The 14,118-nt window shown below is 54.4% G+C and overlaps 1 protein-coding gene across 3 annotated transcripts in view; it reads right to left on the bottom strand.

Moving 5' to 3' along the window:
* Nucleotides 1-13,632, bottom strand: part of LOC148672127 (protein jagged-2) — a 44,616-nt gene extending 30,984 nt beyond the window's left edge. Inside the window, exons 1-3 of one of the 3 annotated variants that reach the window (XM_088627543.1) lie at nt 13,547-13,632; nt 12,361-12,553; nt 6,925-7,239 (exon numbers count right to left, since the gene is read on the bottom strand). In XM_088627543.1, the coding sequence (XP_088483669.1) occupies nt 6,925-7,239; nt 12,361-12,480 (435 nt within the window). In that variant the 5' untranslated portion in view covers nt 12,481-12,553; nt 13,547-13,632. The other 2 variants (XM_088627544.1, XM_088627546.1) reach the window with 2 other exon arrangements.
* Between the last annotated feature and the right edge of the window lie 486 nt (nt 13,633-14,118).

Raw genomic sequence — 14,118 nt, 5'->3', positions numbered from 1 at the left:
TTATATGCTCAGAGAATTTCTTCAACATACACACTTCTAATGCATAGAACAGATTTTAAAAGTGTGCACGCGTTTTTGACAGAAGATAAGCTCACAAGGAAAGATTACAAACACAAGGTCTCATCCACACAATTCTTGAAAATTCCCATCGAGTTGGCTTCTACAGTACAATATAGCTGGGGGTTTGCCTGTTCCCTACACTCACTACTCTATGTGCAAAATAGAGACCCGTTTTTACAGTCCTGAGTGGATTTTCCACTTTCCTGGTCCTCCCTGACCTGGAAGGAAATTCTTGGGTTGGCTTTGACAGTACCTTTGAGGGTTTTGAATACTTTGAAAATTGATCTCATTCAGTGGCTCAGTGGCTGATCAATTCCACAATTCTCACAAGTTCCAACTCAGACGGCTTCAATAACATTCCAGTCACACCCACTCCTGGGAGTGTGTCTCTTCTTAATTTCCACCTTTCTCGTCAGGGCGCCTGACACCCCATTCAGAACGTGCTGCATGTGGGAGGAAGACACAGAGTGCTCTCCTTCTCTCCAGGCTCTGCTCTTGCTGGACACCCTGACAAGCAAACTGCTCCCACAGCCACAGGCTGCCTGCTTGTGCAGGCTTTCAGCACGGCGCTCGTTTTGCATCAAGTGTGTGCACAAAGAAAAAAACGAGGATTAGCTTAACGGAGGGGGGGCAGGTGAAGGAAGGTTTCCATGTGTTCACTTTTGCTGTCTGGTTCTCATCTACAATCTTTGCAGCTGAACCAGATTTAGCCCTGAGCTAAAATGTTAGGATGTTGTGCGCAGTAAGGGCTTGGATTCAGGGTATGCAAGTCACGCAGTGCATGACCAGGCAGATCTAAACTGCTATATTAACATACTGCTCAATCCTTACCCACAGAGTTTAGTTCTATCAATTTTCCATACGTCTATATATGCACATCACATGTGGCTTATGCCACACGGTCAGCACCATCATGGTAGTACACATTCTTCTGTCATGTTGCATGGGCTCAGCATAACATGACACTCTGCTGTTACTGCACTGTGGCATCGTCAACACCCCAGAGAATAAAACATCTCTCCGTCATGCAGAATGGAAACAACCTGTCAAGAGTCAGTCTCGCGGAGCAGTCCTGTCTGGGGGTCCCAGTCATGTCCCTGTGCTTGTTCCACGTGAGCTGAGCCCTTAACAGACCGAATATTAGGGTGAATTTGAACTATTTCATTGTGAGCAGGAGAAGAGTCCAACCAAGTGGCTTGCTGCTTCAGTTGAGGACTCTTCAAAGTAAGCAGGCTCAGCTGCAGGAGTGAGACTGGGACCGCCTGGGTTGTATCAAGTTAAAGAAAGTTACTTTGCAGAACTAAAGAGTCAGGAGAACTTGTGTGACACTAATAGAAGAATCAACAGAGAGACAGTGTATTTCACCCACATGTAATGTGAGTTATATGGTTATTTTCCATGCATGTTACGCAGCATGTTTATGTGTTTCTCTTGTGGGTTCATTAACAGGTCATTCCCACACGCCTGGCTTGAAGATGTGCCGCACACCAGCAGGGCGCAGATCCTGCCCGCATGCCCCTTGCCATCGGAGCGCCGGGCCGCGACAGGCAGCAGCCAGCGAGAGCCGGCCATTCCCGCATTCCCGCACCCCGTCCCCGTCCCCTTTCCTGCCAGCATGGGTCGGCTGCTGTCTTTTCGTTTTTTCTGCGTTATCGAACCGTGGCATCTCTCGGCCTCAGCGCGGGCCGGCTCTCGGGGTTCAGCTGCAGAGCAGCAGCTGGAGAAACGCTGGAGGAAAGTCAGGCCCGGAACCCGAGAAGCGGATCTGAATGAGGCTGCTGACAAAACCCGGAAAGAAGGCGAGCCGAGTCGGCGCTGAGTGCAGCCTCGTCAACAGGACTGTGGAGAACTCGGCCTCCAGCCGCGCGGATGAACCACACCTGTGTCAGTTTCCGAATCACCGCACGAAAACCCACGGTGACTCTGCTGACTGCGGCGCACACTGCGGGCTGAGGCCGAGTAAAGCGTTAACAGACACCTGATCCATAAGGGGAAATGAATCTCCCGCTTCCTGCAAAGCAGTGCCGGAGAAAGCGTGTCTAATAGAGACCATGTGCGGGTCAGAGCGAGGGCGTGGCGAGCCGGCACTGGGACACGGTCTCCAGACAGGCAGCTGGAGCTGGTCGCAGGAAGTTGTAAAAAAAAAAACAACAGCAAGAATAACATGTCTCTCTGCAGCTCTGGACCAGACTGCCGGCTCCTCTCTCTGGGTTCATGTCCACTGGCCTCCCAGTTTCCAGGCTGGCTTGTGCCGAGGAAACAGGCTGGACAGCTCGGCCTCTGCTACACTTCTGCTACCATCATTGTGATATACCGGGGAGAAACAGGGAAATCACAGTAAAATCACAGCAGTGTGCAACGCTGCCCAGTGTAGTGTGGTAGAAGCAAGTAAAGAGCAGTAAAGATCAAGTTAAGATCAGTGAAATTGCAGTGATAGAGAAAGAGAACCAGGCTTGTCCTGGGAAGCCACCATCTTGGCTCAAACCCGGACCATGCTGTGTCCTTGAGCCAAGATGGCTGCTAAGCGTTGAGTAAGCAGGTGTGTGTTGAATTACAGAGTGTGGGTCACTCAGGGTGAGTGGAACTAGCCATACCCCTGTGTCCATTAAGAGGCTTACAAAGAGCAGCCCATGAAAGACAGTCAGCTCCAAGCCACAGCAGAGAGGGATCCTCGTGCTGATGGAAGAGGGGAGGACAAGTTTCGCAAACCAGCGCTGAAGGAGGGAACAGCAAAAGGTTGTGGGGCACAGCCCTGTGGGGGTTCGAGAAGTGAATGACGCTGTGCATGGGGGCCCCACCTGGTCAGACCACGGCTAAGATATGAAGCAGCAGATCCCTGGCTGCAAGAAGAGAGTCAAAGTGTAGGCCTCAGGGGGTGAACTCTAAACACTACTACTCTCACGCACCACGCTGAGAGCTAAAATGTACAGGCTCCTACATTTGTGAGATACACATGCGCGTAGGAATAGAGAGGGCTCTGTGATCTGGTGAGCGGAAGGATATCAGGCATCAGCCAAGGAAGATGATGAAGATGATGGCAGAGCAGGAGAGGTGGCAGTCGGCGCTGTGATGTTCAGAGCCCGGACTTCGACTCTGGAAGTGTCTGGCACTTTGTGCTTCTTCCCTCTGTGCCTGACTGAAATCCAGAGCTCCAGTCGGTGAAGCCTAGCTCTGGCGGTGCAGGGTGAGACCTGTTTCCTGGGCTCCAGCTCCCACTGATCCTCAAACACCTGCAGGAGCGGGGCTCTCCGAGAGCAGGGCTGTCACTAGCTGGCCCCACCTGCACGCAGTCCAGTTGGAACTTGTTGCATATCTCTTCACGCTTCGCTACAGGAGTCTCTCACAAAAATCTCTCACACACTTGGAGGAAGTGTCTCCTGCTTTCACTGCTGCCTCTGCAGAGCTCTTGAAACGTGACTCACAGTGAGCCACTCTGAGGAGCTGGAGGTGAAATGACCTTCACTTTCACATCAGAATCTCCTAATCAGCTCAGAGTGTCCTTTTCTTCCTGTGTGACGCTCCTTTTCCCGGAGGAGTGTGCCACCCTGATATTCTTTCCCTACAGTAAAAATACCTTTGACAGAAAATGTGACGCCAGCACTTTGTGCACAGGATCACAAGTTAAAGGCCCGTCTCCTTTTCCCAGTGAGGTGAAACTGGGCTTCAACCTGTGGTGGAGCTTCATTCATCACTCACCTGAAACTGGATGCAGACCGATTGTTCCAACAGGCCCGAGATTATCTGCCTACTGACCCCTTTGATCCTTTCTCCAGTCTCCAGCTCAGGACGTGCACACGCATCCGATTCTCCCCGGAGAGAGAGTCAGCCAGCTCGGCTTTCTCCCAGGGACGCTCCTCACCTGCCTCCCTCCCAGCGGAGACCCCCCCAGGGGAGCAATGGGTCCCGCCTCTCACAGAGGCTGCCGGACAAGGCTGCTCTTTCAGCCTGGCCGTTTCCCAGGGAAAACCTCTCCTTCTCAACACCCCCCTCCCACATGCGCTACCTTTCCCTGAAATCGATACCGTTTACTGTTCTATGAGAAACCTCTCCCTCACACACAGTCCAGGATAAGCATGCATCCTTATTAAAGTTCAGCACCGCTGCTCTTCTGCAGATTGTTATATGTTATATGTTATGTGCTACATGTTTTATATGTTATATGTTATACAGCACAGTCTCGATTATCCGACATTCCATTTTATCCGACATAGCAATCAACATGCTATATACATATATGCTATGTACTGTATGTGTGCACATGCATAATGTTTTGCCCAATCCCATCCTGCTTTGTCACTCAGTGCGTCAAATCCTGCCATCGACGTATCCCCGCTCGCTCGTTTGCACTCATATATATAATTGTGTTATTTGAGAAACATGACAAGTGCGAGGAGAAAGAAAGCAGTTCTTTCAGTGGAACAAAAGCTTGAAGTGTTAAAAAAGGACGAGTTCATTGCAAAAAACTTGCATCTGAATTTGGTGTGGGACGAGTTGCAGCTGGGAGAGGAAAAGAAATGAGATAGAGAAGTGGTGCTCTGACCGGCCTTCAGCTGAAGGACGAAAAGGTCGATGAAGCTTTGTTCTTGAGGTTCACGCAGCAGAGGGCATGCCTATCACAGGTCCGATACTTCAAGAGAAAGCTCTGATTTACAGTAGATTAATAAACTAGATTTCATACTTATACTGCACTTCCATAACTATCATTTGTCAACTCAGTTTTCGCATTAGCCGACATTTTCAATTATCCGACATGCTATCGGCCCCGTTTAGGTCTGATAATCGGGGCTCTACTGTACTTGTTCCCTGCATTCGCTTCGCTTTGCCATGGTATTCCATCATTCCATCTTTGGGAACACACTCTATCATGCTTTTTCATACCCTTACTACAGTCCTGTTTGAATAAGCTCAGATGCACACGCTCCCCGCACTGCACCACTAGATCCTACGTTGCCGCAGACACAGGCTGCTCTGCTGCTGTTCTGCTCTGCTGCTGTCCCCCTGCCCTTCACACACGGACAGTTCTCTCTCAATCGTTCCACCTTCTGCGCCTCCCTGTCCTGACCCTCACCCACAAACTGCCGCGTCCATGACAGAGCGTTCCAACCAGCTGTAGCCTGTGTGTGGCACCCTGGGATGGACGCAGAGGGCAAAAGATTCACACCTCAAACAAAGTCTGCGCGTGGCATATGCCCCGCCCATCAACGTCCGCCAATCACGGGCAGTGAGCTTGGACACGCCTCCCTGTGTGGCCCTGTGAAGCCCAGAGCTGCTCGGAGTATCCTGCTGTCCAGTGTATCTCTACAGCCTGAGCCGTCCTCCAGCTTCAATACACTGAAGAGGACTCCAGCTCTTTGCTGCCTGTCACCATGGTGATCCTCCAGCTTGACTTCAATGACCGAATCACTGGATCTCAGGAGAACTATTACACGAAGCTTATGCATAAGGGCTGAGATGAAAACTGAATGCATACACCAAGATAGGGGACGTGATTATTATTCTTAAACGCCAGACACCTTTATCCAAAGTGACGTCCATGTATACTCATTTATGCAGCTGGGCATGTTACTGGAGCAGTCTGAGTAAAGCAGCTTGCTCAAGGGGACAGCAGCAGTGCTCCTCGTGGGACCTGACCTCACAGAACCTGGACCCGTGAGCGCTACTCCTCACTGCTGGAGTGGCTTTATAAACGAGCACAGATGTATCAGATACTATAAAGCAAGAAACGTGAGGGTCGGTTTGGACTGAGGAGAGGAGGATTCAGAAGACAGTTTTAGTTTATTCCTTCATATACAACATATAGTTCAAATTATAAACTACAGAGACAAACAGAATTTGTAATATTCACGAGTTATTAAATTAAATCTTTCAAAACTGTCTCAGTAGGTTAGTGCACGCGATCTGGTTTTGGAAAAAACAACCCTGCAAAGACTAATTGCACCATTAATTAACGCTGTGCACTGATGAGCAAAACCATTGGGCAGCACTGGCTGTGCCCTGGCCAGTTCTCCTCAATCAAATCCTTCATATCTGAAAGAACCCGCAGACAACAACTGAGCTGCAGAGCTCATGATCATGTCCCGGTAGAAAACCGTCCGCGATCCTGAATTACAGAGCAGGGACACAATGAGAACGGCTCACCAGCCACTCTCTCCCAAACCGAGGTGAAACTCAGGATGAAGGGTTTCAATCCCAAGAAAGGTGCTCTCGCTAAAACATCCTGACTGGTCAGGAGACACAGCCGCAAAGGTATGGAAGATAACGGCGCAGGGGAGGGCTACCTGCATTACCCCCTGCAGAGAGAAACTATCAAGCTGTAGTGTAGAAGGTTTGGTTAAAAAACTGCTGAAAGACAGCATAGATCAGTGCTCTGTGATCACACCAGGGCCCAGAGCTCCTCACCAGCAGGTTTACAGCACAAACCAGTTCTCAGTCAGCCCAGCCCAGACAAGCCGGCACTCCAATTTAGATTCACAGAGACCCCACCAAGCCAGCACTACCGATGAGACAGAGAGAGCGCCCTGATGAAGACCCCCTTTCCAGCTCTGGCCAGCCCTGGCGACCCCTAGTCAGATTTGAGCCTGCTCTCCTGGCACACCTTGGGCCTCCTTGCGACGGAGAGGACGACACAGGCCTCGACAGCTCCAAGCGCGTGCTCTCACACGCGAAGAGGCCCCCCCGCAGGGCCTGACGCCGATGCTCAAGCAGGAGGGTCACGGAGACTGCGCACCATTCTCTTTCCCTCAGGCCATCTCGGACTGACAGGATCTGATTCGACATCATTCGTTTCCCTGCCTGGAAACCCTCAGAGCCCGGTGCCCCGACACCCCCCCGCGCCCCGCCGTGCCCACGGGCGCGAGTACTCACCGGCCAGGCGTACTTGAAGGGGATGCCGATCCGCCCCACCTGCTCGCCGGGGGTCCGGTGCCGCAGGGAGAAGCTGTTGCCCCCCAGGACGCCCGTGCTGCCCGCGCCGAAGGTGCAGGGCCCCCTGGGCGACACCCGCACCTGGTACTCCTTCAGACACGCCCGGAGGAAAGTGTCGCACTGGTCCGCCTGGGGGCAGCGGCCCCCCGCGCCGCCCCCGCCCCCGCCGTCGCAGCACCCCCCGCTGAGCAGCAGCCCGTTGGTGTTCTGGAGCTGCTCGATCTGGAGCTCGAACACCCCCACCGCCTGCAGGACCTGGAGAGGGAGGAGGGCAGCGGACAGAGACGTGGTCAGAGACTCTCGGTCGGCTCCCGAGCCACTCCAGCCATCCTGGACAGGGGCCCCGCCAGCAGGCGGCCGGCAGGGAGGAGGTTAACCAGCAGCAGCAGCCGCCAGGCTGGGGCCATTGATCACGGTTACTTTCTGTGCGGAGTGGAAAGAGGAAGACAATCACTCAGTCTGACCAACACTCTCCAGCTCTCTCCCCCTCGGCTATTGTGTTCCCGAAGATCAAATAAATGAAAAACGTCTTTTTCTCCTCCTCTGCCAGACAGGATGTCAACAGAGAAGCAGGGAGAGGGGAGGCCGGGCTGGAGACAGGCTGCAGTGTTTCCACGCTGAACACGCCGAGCGCGCAGCCCAGCGGGCAACAGGAAACGCCCCTGGCGTGAAGAAACAGTGGGCAAAGAGTTCGACCGGGGGCTACGAGGGGCTCAATCATAACAGAGCCTTTGTCCTGTCGTCCAGGAATCAGCTCTCCTGGTCCGAGCCGAGCTGCTAGCTAACGGCGGCCAGGATTTGTCGAGCAGCAGTGTGTAAGCAGCAGTGCCGCGTGAGAAAAAGTTATCACTGGGCACCCACAAACTCTTACGCAGCCAGGGCGAAGGAACCCAATCTCTTTAGTCTTGAACGGAGAAGCATAAGCAGAAGAGACAACTGGACAGTAAAGGGAGGTTAAGCTGCACTTCAGTTGAGAACCGGAGGAACGCACAAACGCACAAAGGGTGGTAGAAGTCTGGAACAAGCTGCCCAGTAACAGCGCTGAACTCAATACCCAGCCTTCTTCCAAGAAGCAACAGGATGAGGTCCATGGGTCAATGAACTGCTCACTATTACTATGCTCACTATGGACTGATTGTCATCCTCACCTGTCTTCTGTTCCCTCCCCACTATGGCCAGTCCAGACTGGGCTGAACAGCTGCTTCTGCAGTAACACCTGGCTGAGGGCTGCCACCCATCCCTACTGTCTTCTCTGCTCTAAGAATTCCTGCAGTAGATGACTCTGTTGCACACCTGGAATTCCTGGCTTCCCCATGAAGCAGATCTAGTTGTGCTCCCCAGCAGATTTCACACCTTCTCTTCCCAAGACCTGGAGCTAAAGATCAGCAAGTCAGTCAAACAGCCTGCAGCAGGGCAGCTGAATTATTTGAGTGCCGAAACTGCTCACAGCACGCCTGTGTCCTGGCAAGTCAAATGAACAAGCTCGACAAATAGAGTACAAAACACCAAGCTCAAACAGAAGGCAGCACAACACATCTGGGCACATCTGCATCTGGTAGCTTGACTCAGTGCATCGTGGAACATGGAACAGATGCAGATCCAAAGTGTCATTTCCATTCCTGACGCAAAACCACTGCGGGGACACTGAACAGCTCCCTGCAAAGCCGACAGGTACATAGAGAGGTGCTTTTACACCTTTACTGAAAACAGGGCCATTTTATCATTTATCATTAGTAACAAAAACCTGAGGGTTAAACTATGCTCTTTTGTCAATGATACTTTTGCGAGTTTTATTAAACACTCAGGGTGGTTTTGCAAGTCTATAGAAATATGCATCTATGTATTAATGTAGATTGTATACAATCACTCACATTCTAATATGGTACAGCTCAATTAAGGTAACCAGAGAAACATTCTTTTAGAGCACAGATCTTTGCAGTGTAATGCCTACATTTCCAAACAGTCATGTTTTCATTGGAATACCTTTTTTTTAAAGCAGCCCTATCTGGGATGTGTGTAATATCGACAACAACGAGGCAGCAACTGGGACCTTTCCTGCAAGGAGTTTGGCTCAGAGCCTGTCTGTCTGCTGACAACTCTGGGACAAAGCATCGCTGGTGCTTACGGATGGGTGTAAAAAGACACTAGAAAAGTGCTGCTTCTTTTCACAGAACCCCTCCATCTTATTGGACCTGGAGCAGCCCCAGTCTGGAGAGACACGCTGGAACGGTGAAGTCCTGTGGCACCCAGGGCAACAGGCACCACTCCTTCATCGTGCCAGATCGCTCTTCATGGTCAGACCTCAGACTGTGCCTCGGTCAGGAGCATGCTGCTGTGCCTGGTGCACTGTGCGAAGGATGGGCTAGGCCAGCAGCCCTGGGCATGGACAAGGTCAGACTCCCGCTGCACAGCAGTTCAAATCCATTCCTGGATTTAAATGCCAGGGCAGGCTGTCTTGGAACCCCAGGGATCAGGGCGTCTCACTGTCTGTGGAAATTCACCCAGCGGCACCAGCGAGGCCCTGGCAACCTCTGCTCCAGCTCCGCAAGGGAAAGAGAGAACAGCTTCCAAACCATGTAACACCTGATGCTGCCACTAACAAGACCCCTGAGACAACGATGGCTGTGAGCCCAGAGACAATGCTGGAGTCTGCAATGGTGATCTCACAACAGAGAGAACCACTGACACAGTGACTGAGAGACCCACCGACACACAGACCCACAGACATACTGAACCACTGGCACAGTGACTGAGAGACCCACTGACGCACTGAACCATAGACGCACCGACAAACAGACCCACTGATGCACTGAACCATAGACGCACCGACACACTGAACCACTGATGCAGTGAACCATAGACGCACCAACAAACAGCCCCACCAACACACAGAACCACTGACACACTGAACCACAGAAGCACCGACACACAGACCCACTGACACACTGAACCACAGACGCACCGACACACAGACCCACTGACACACAGAACCACTGGCACAGTGACTGAGAGACCCACTGATCCACTGACACACTGACTGATGCCCCTGTCAATTATCGTGCCATTAGTCTACAGCTCTTAAAATACAGACCCAACCCAACTGCTTCTCACGACAGGAGCCCTTCTGAAGGATCGGAAAAAACGGACAATTCTTTCCTGCACATTTCTTTTCAGCCAGCAGTGCAAGGACATCAAAAGCCTTCCAACATCTCAGAAACACATGAAGAATTCTCTGGGCCCTGGGAATGAGGCACCGCTGCCCAACCTTGCAACCCAAGCCTTCCCACTCCTGGGAAAACCGTAGGAAGGAGCGAGCACATGGCATATTGACACAGAGCAGGAATAATAAGGCACAGTCCCGCCACTACGCACCCTGCCTCACTGGAACTGCTTACTCCCAGCAACCAGCGGGAGGGATTTTCATCCAGCAGCTGAGAGAGAGGGATCTTGAGCCCCTGCCCGTGACAGTGCACTCCGGCCTGCAGAGATTCTTCGCATATTTACATTTCAGCAGGGTCTTCATCTCTCATCAGGCCTCTGGGAGACAGGGGGCCGAGGCGGGGCCCTCAGGCTGGCAGACACACTGCCCCCTTGCCAGCGCAGGGGGGGAGCTTGGGGGGTGCGCCCAGAGCAGGGGGCACGCTGAGTGACACCAACCTGCCCCCGGCCCGCAGCCTGCAGACACCAGCAGGGCACCATCTGCGCCCCAGCCCTGCCACAGCGTTGGCATCACGAGGTGGTGGCGTTCCCCCAAAACCACAGGCTGCCATGGCGATGCCTGCCTGCTGCTCCTGCAGCTCTGCTGGGCCTGGCGAGGGCACGGCTGTGGCCCGCAGCTCATCGGCACCTGCCAGTGCTCTCAGGAGGGCCTCGCACCTCAGTAAACATTTCCTTTAGACTGATGTGGGATACAGGTTGCTGCTTTCCACTGTAACTGCTAACAACCCGGGAGAAAAGATGCACAGCTCAGAAAACGGCAAAAACCGTTTTGACGCGTCACGCAAAAGATGGTTTCAGGCGTTTTTATGGGGACTGTTCGACTCTTGCACAAGGTGTAACCAGGACGGGAACAGCGTGGGCCAGGTACTCCCACTCGAGTCGCCTAGCGCACGAGTGACCGGGATCTCAGCGTCGCCCCGACGACTTTCCTCTGGGTGTTGAGATTCCGGCCGGATCTCTGCTCGTCTCCGACGGCAGTAAATCGCTCGCAGCCGAGACAAGCGGACTCGGGCGGTGGGGAGGGGAGCGTCGGTTGTCGTTTCCTCTGCCTTTCATGATCCCTGTGCGCTGACGCCGCGCCATCTCCACGGCGCAGAAAACAGCCCCTCGGGCTCTCGCGCGGCCGTGGACAGGTGGTCACGAGCCGGCTCGCCCACCCCCGCGCGCACACTCCACTCACGCTCGCGCTTTCGCTCTCTTCCTGGGGGGGGTCTGCCTTCCAAACACGCGCTGGGGTGCAGGGAGGGGGACCCCGATACCACCCGCGCTGAGGGGGAAGTAGGAAGCAGGCTAACTGCTAGACAAACCGATCACGCTCTCACGGTACAAAGGGGTTTATAGCGCCGTTTCTGCACTCGGAGGCGGCGGGGGTGACTCTGGGAAAAGTTAGACCGGGCACATGTCTGAGGCCAGCTGACTGGGGCGACAGCGTGTGGACCCCAGAGCAGAGTACCCGTCACGCCTGGGTCCTCAAGATGCCCGCCGGACGTGAGCCTGAGGTTCGGCACCCGGCTGACGCCCGAGTTCCCGGAGCCCCGGGGCACCGATTCCAGGCGCTTCGCCGGCGGGCCCGCGGCTGCAGCGTTATAAGGCGATTACATGTGTTGACCCGGTCAGACCGCTGTCGGAGAGAGAGACAACCCGCACGTTTTCACCCCCGGCTGCGATTCCTCACTCTCTCCGGGGTGAAACCACTCTTTTTCTCACTTTCTCTGCGTTTTCCCTTCAGACTGAACTTAATAACACCCCGCTCAGCGAGAGACGTTTGGTGGTGGTGGTGGTGGTGGTGGAGGGGGGGAGGAATTCAGGATAGGGTTTATCTCCGAGTCTCAGCTCGTCAATCAACGCCACTCCCCAGATAAGTCTGTTGCGCAAAAAAAAGAAAAGGGAAAAAAAATCAACGTTCACACAAACATCCCTCTCAGCGCAAATTACAGTCCTCCCGGGGTGATTCAGCGCTGCGCGCAAGATGACCCTCCGCCAGCAGCGCCGAGCCCGTGAAATCGCCTCTCGCTCGGAAGCAACAAGTGAAGGCAGCCGGACAGGTGCTGCTCCGGGGCCCCGCACGGGCACAGCCCCCGCGGCGCGGGGGACACGCGCACCCCAAGCGGCGCCCGCTGCCAGGCGGGCAGAGGGGCGGGAGATCCGGTCCCTTACCTGAGGCTGCAGCACCAGCAGCACCACGCAAACCACCCGCCCGTCCGGCATCGCCTCTCCGCCCCGTCTCCTCCTGGTCCCCGTCAGAGCCGCCCGGGTCGCCCCGGGCTCTGGACACATCGGCTCTCTGGGGACACCCCGTCGGCTCGTCTTCTACGCGGTGGTCGACATGTTCCGCTCGCTACCTGGCTGTCTGGAGTAAGAACCGCGGGGTGCTGTTGGGCTGGTGCTGGCTTTATTCCGACCCCCCCCTGCCCACGCACAGAGAGTGGGGCCCGTCTAGCGCCTCTGCTCGACTCGGGGACCGGCGGCTGTGCACGGCCGGGCCAGCGCTGTCATTCTAGTGGGGTTCCCTGCACGCTCCCTCGCTCGCACACGCTCGCCGGGTGCCCGCCTGCGCGACTGCAGACCGCTGAGCGCTCCCGCTGCTCGTCTACTTGGGGAGAAGAGGGGAGGGAGGGTCCAAGTCGGGAGAATCCGCGTCTCGCTCTCAGAGCGGGCAGAGCGGGGGAGGCGCTCGAGACCCCGCCACCTCGGGGACCGAGAGCCCTGGCAGGAGGCGCGCGCGCACTGCGCCTCTGCGCGGAACCCAGTAGCTCCCAGAAGAATGAGACTGGTTCTGTTAGGTCACTGGCTGAGCGCAAGTTGCCATGTTGGTGTGTGTGTGTATATATATATAGTAAGGGCATATTTACAAAACAGACAGGTCAGTCTAATTACATCTCTAAGGATATCGGGTATTAACTGACGTGGAGACGTTTTTAAAATTATCCTGATCAGGGGTGCCCCATAGCCTGCTGTCGTTCCTCGTCCCTTTTGTGTTAATGTAATTATGACTTAGCCGATACGATTACATAAAGGACTCTGTCGGCTCACTCCGCAGAGCCACGAGCGAGGTAACCGCGAGGGGACCGGGAGAACGGCGTTCACATCAGCCACGTGCTGAAATTGCGGGCGATCGTGACGTAGAAGCTTGACGGGACCCGGAGCGCGACTCTTAACTTTTACTGTCATCCACCCTGCTCAGGTTTGACGTCACTGGGGGCAACACCGCCGTTTTCTTAAATAAACGAGACAAACCGCAATTGTGGGGTCTAGCTGAAGGGGTGCCCGCGACCCCCGAGTCCGGGAGGCGGAAGGCGGGAGGGCAGCTCCATCAGAACCGGTTTTGGATCGATCAGGTCACCTCCAGGAGCCCTGCTGTCCGTGTCGTAAGAGCAGCGTCGTTCAGAACCCATCTGAGCGCTGCCGCCCTCGCCGTGTTCAGAGGAGAAAGAAAATTAAGGTCCAGAATCACCCCCCAACCTAAACAATGCGTCATCGGGGGGGAAACAAAGCAAAGTAGCCTCAGTGCTTTGGAATTCGACCGGAATGAACTTGATTTTACATTTCTAGAATTTAAAAACAACGATCAGTAGACTGACTGCTTGTTGCCACGACAGAGCCGCCGTCAGTCACGCCCCGGGACGCAGCGCTCGGAACCGGCCGGGAGAGGCGGGAGACCGGCTTCGCCGTCGCCCGAACAGCGCAGCCCGTTTCCGAACAGGAAACACGGTCTGGGGGCCTTCAGAGGGAACCGGGAGACAGAGTCGTCAACGTGTGTTATTGGAAACGCACCACCCGACCCCTGAGCGACAACTCTGCTAACCAGACCCACGCACACTAACGCTGCTCCTCCGGGCCAGTCAAGAGCTGTACATTCGGAGTTTGCTTGTAGACCCCAGTTCTACCTTGGACAGATCCTATACAGTATTTCTG

This window comes from Lepisosteus platostomus, chromosome 4, assembly GCF_059453375.1.
Source record: "Lepisosteus platostomus isolate fLepPlt1 chromosome 4, fLepPlt1.hap1, whole genome shotgun sequence".
Classification (NCBI taxonomy): Eukaryota; Metazoa; Chordata; class Actinopteri; order Semionotiformes; family Lepisosteidae; genus Lepisosteus; species Lepisosteus platostomus.
Note: the sequence above shows the minus strand (reverse complement) of the source record. Positions and strands in the feature narration are given on the sequence as shown.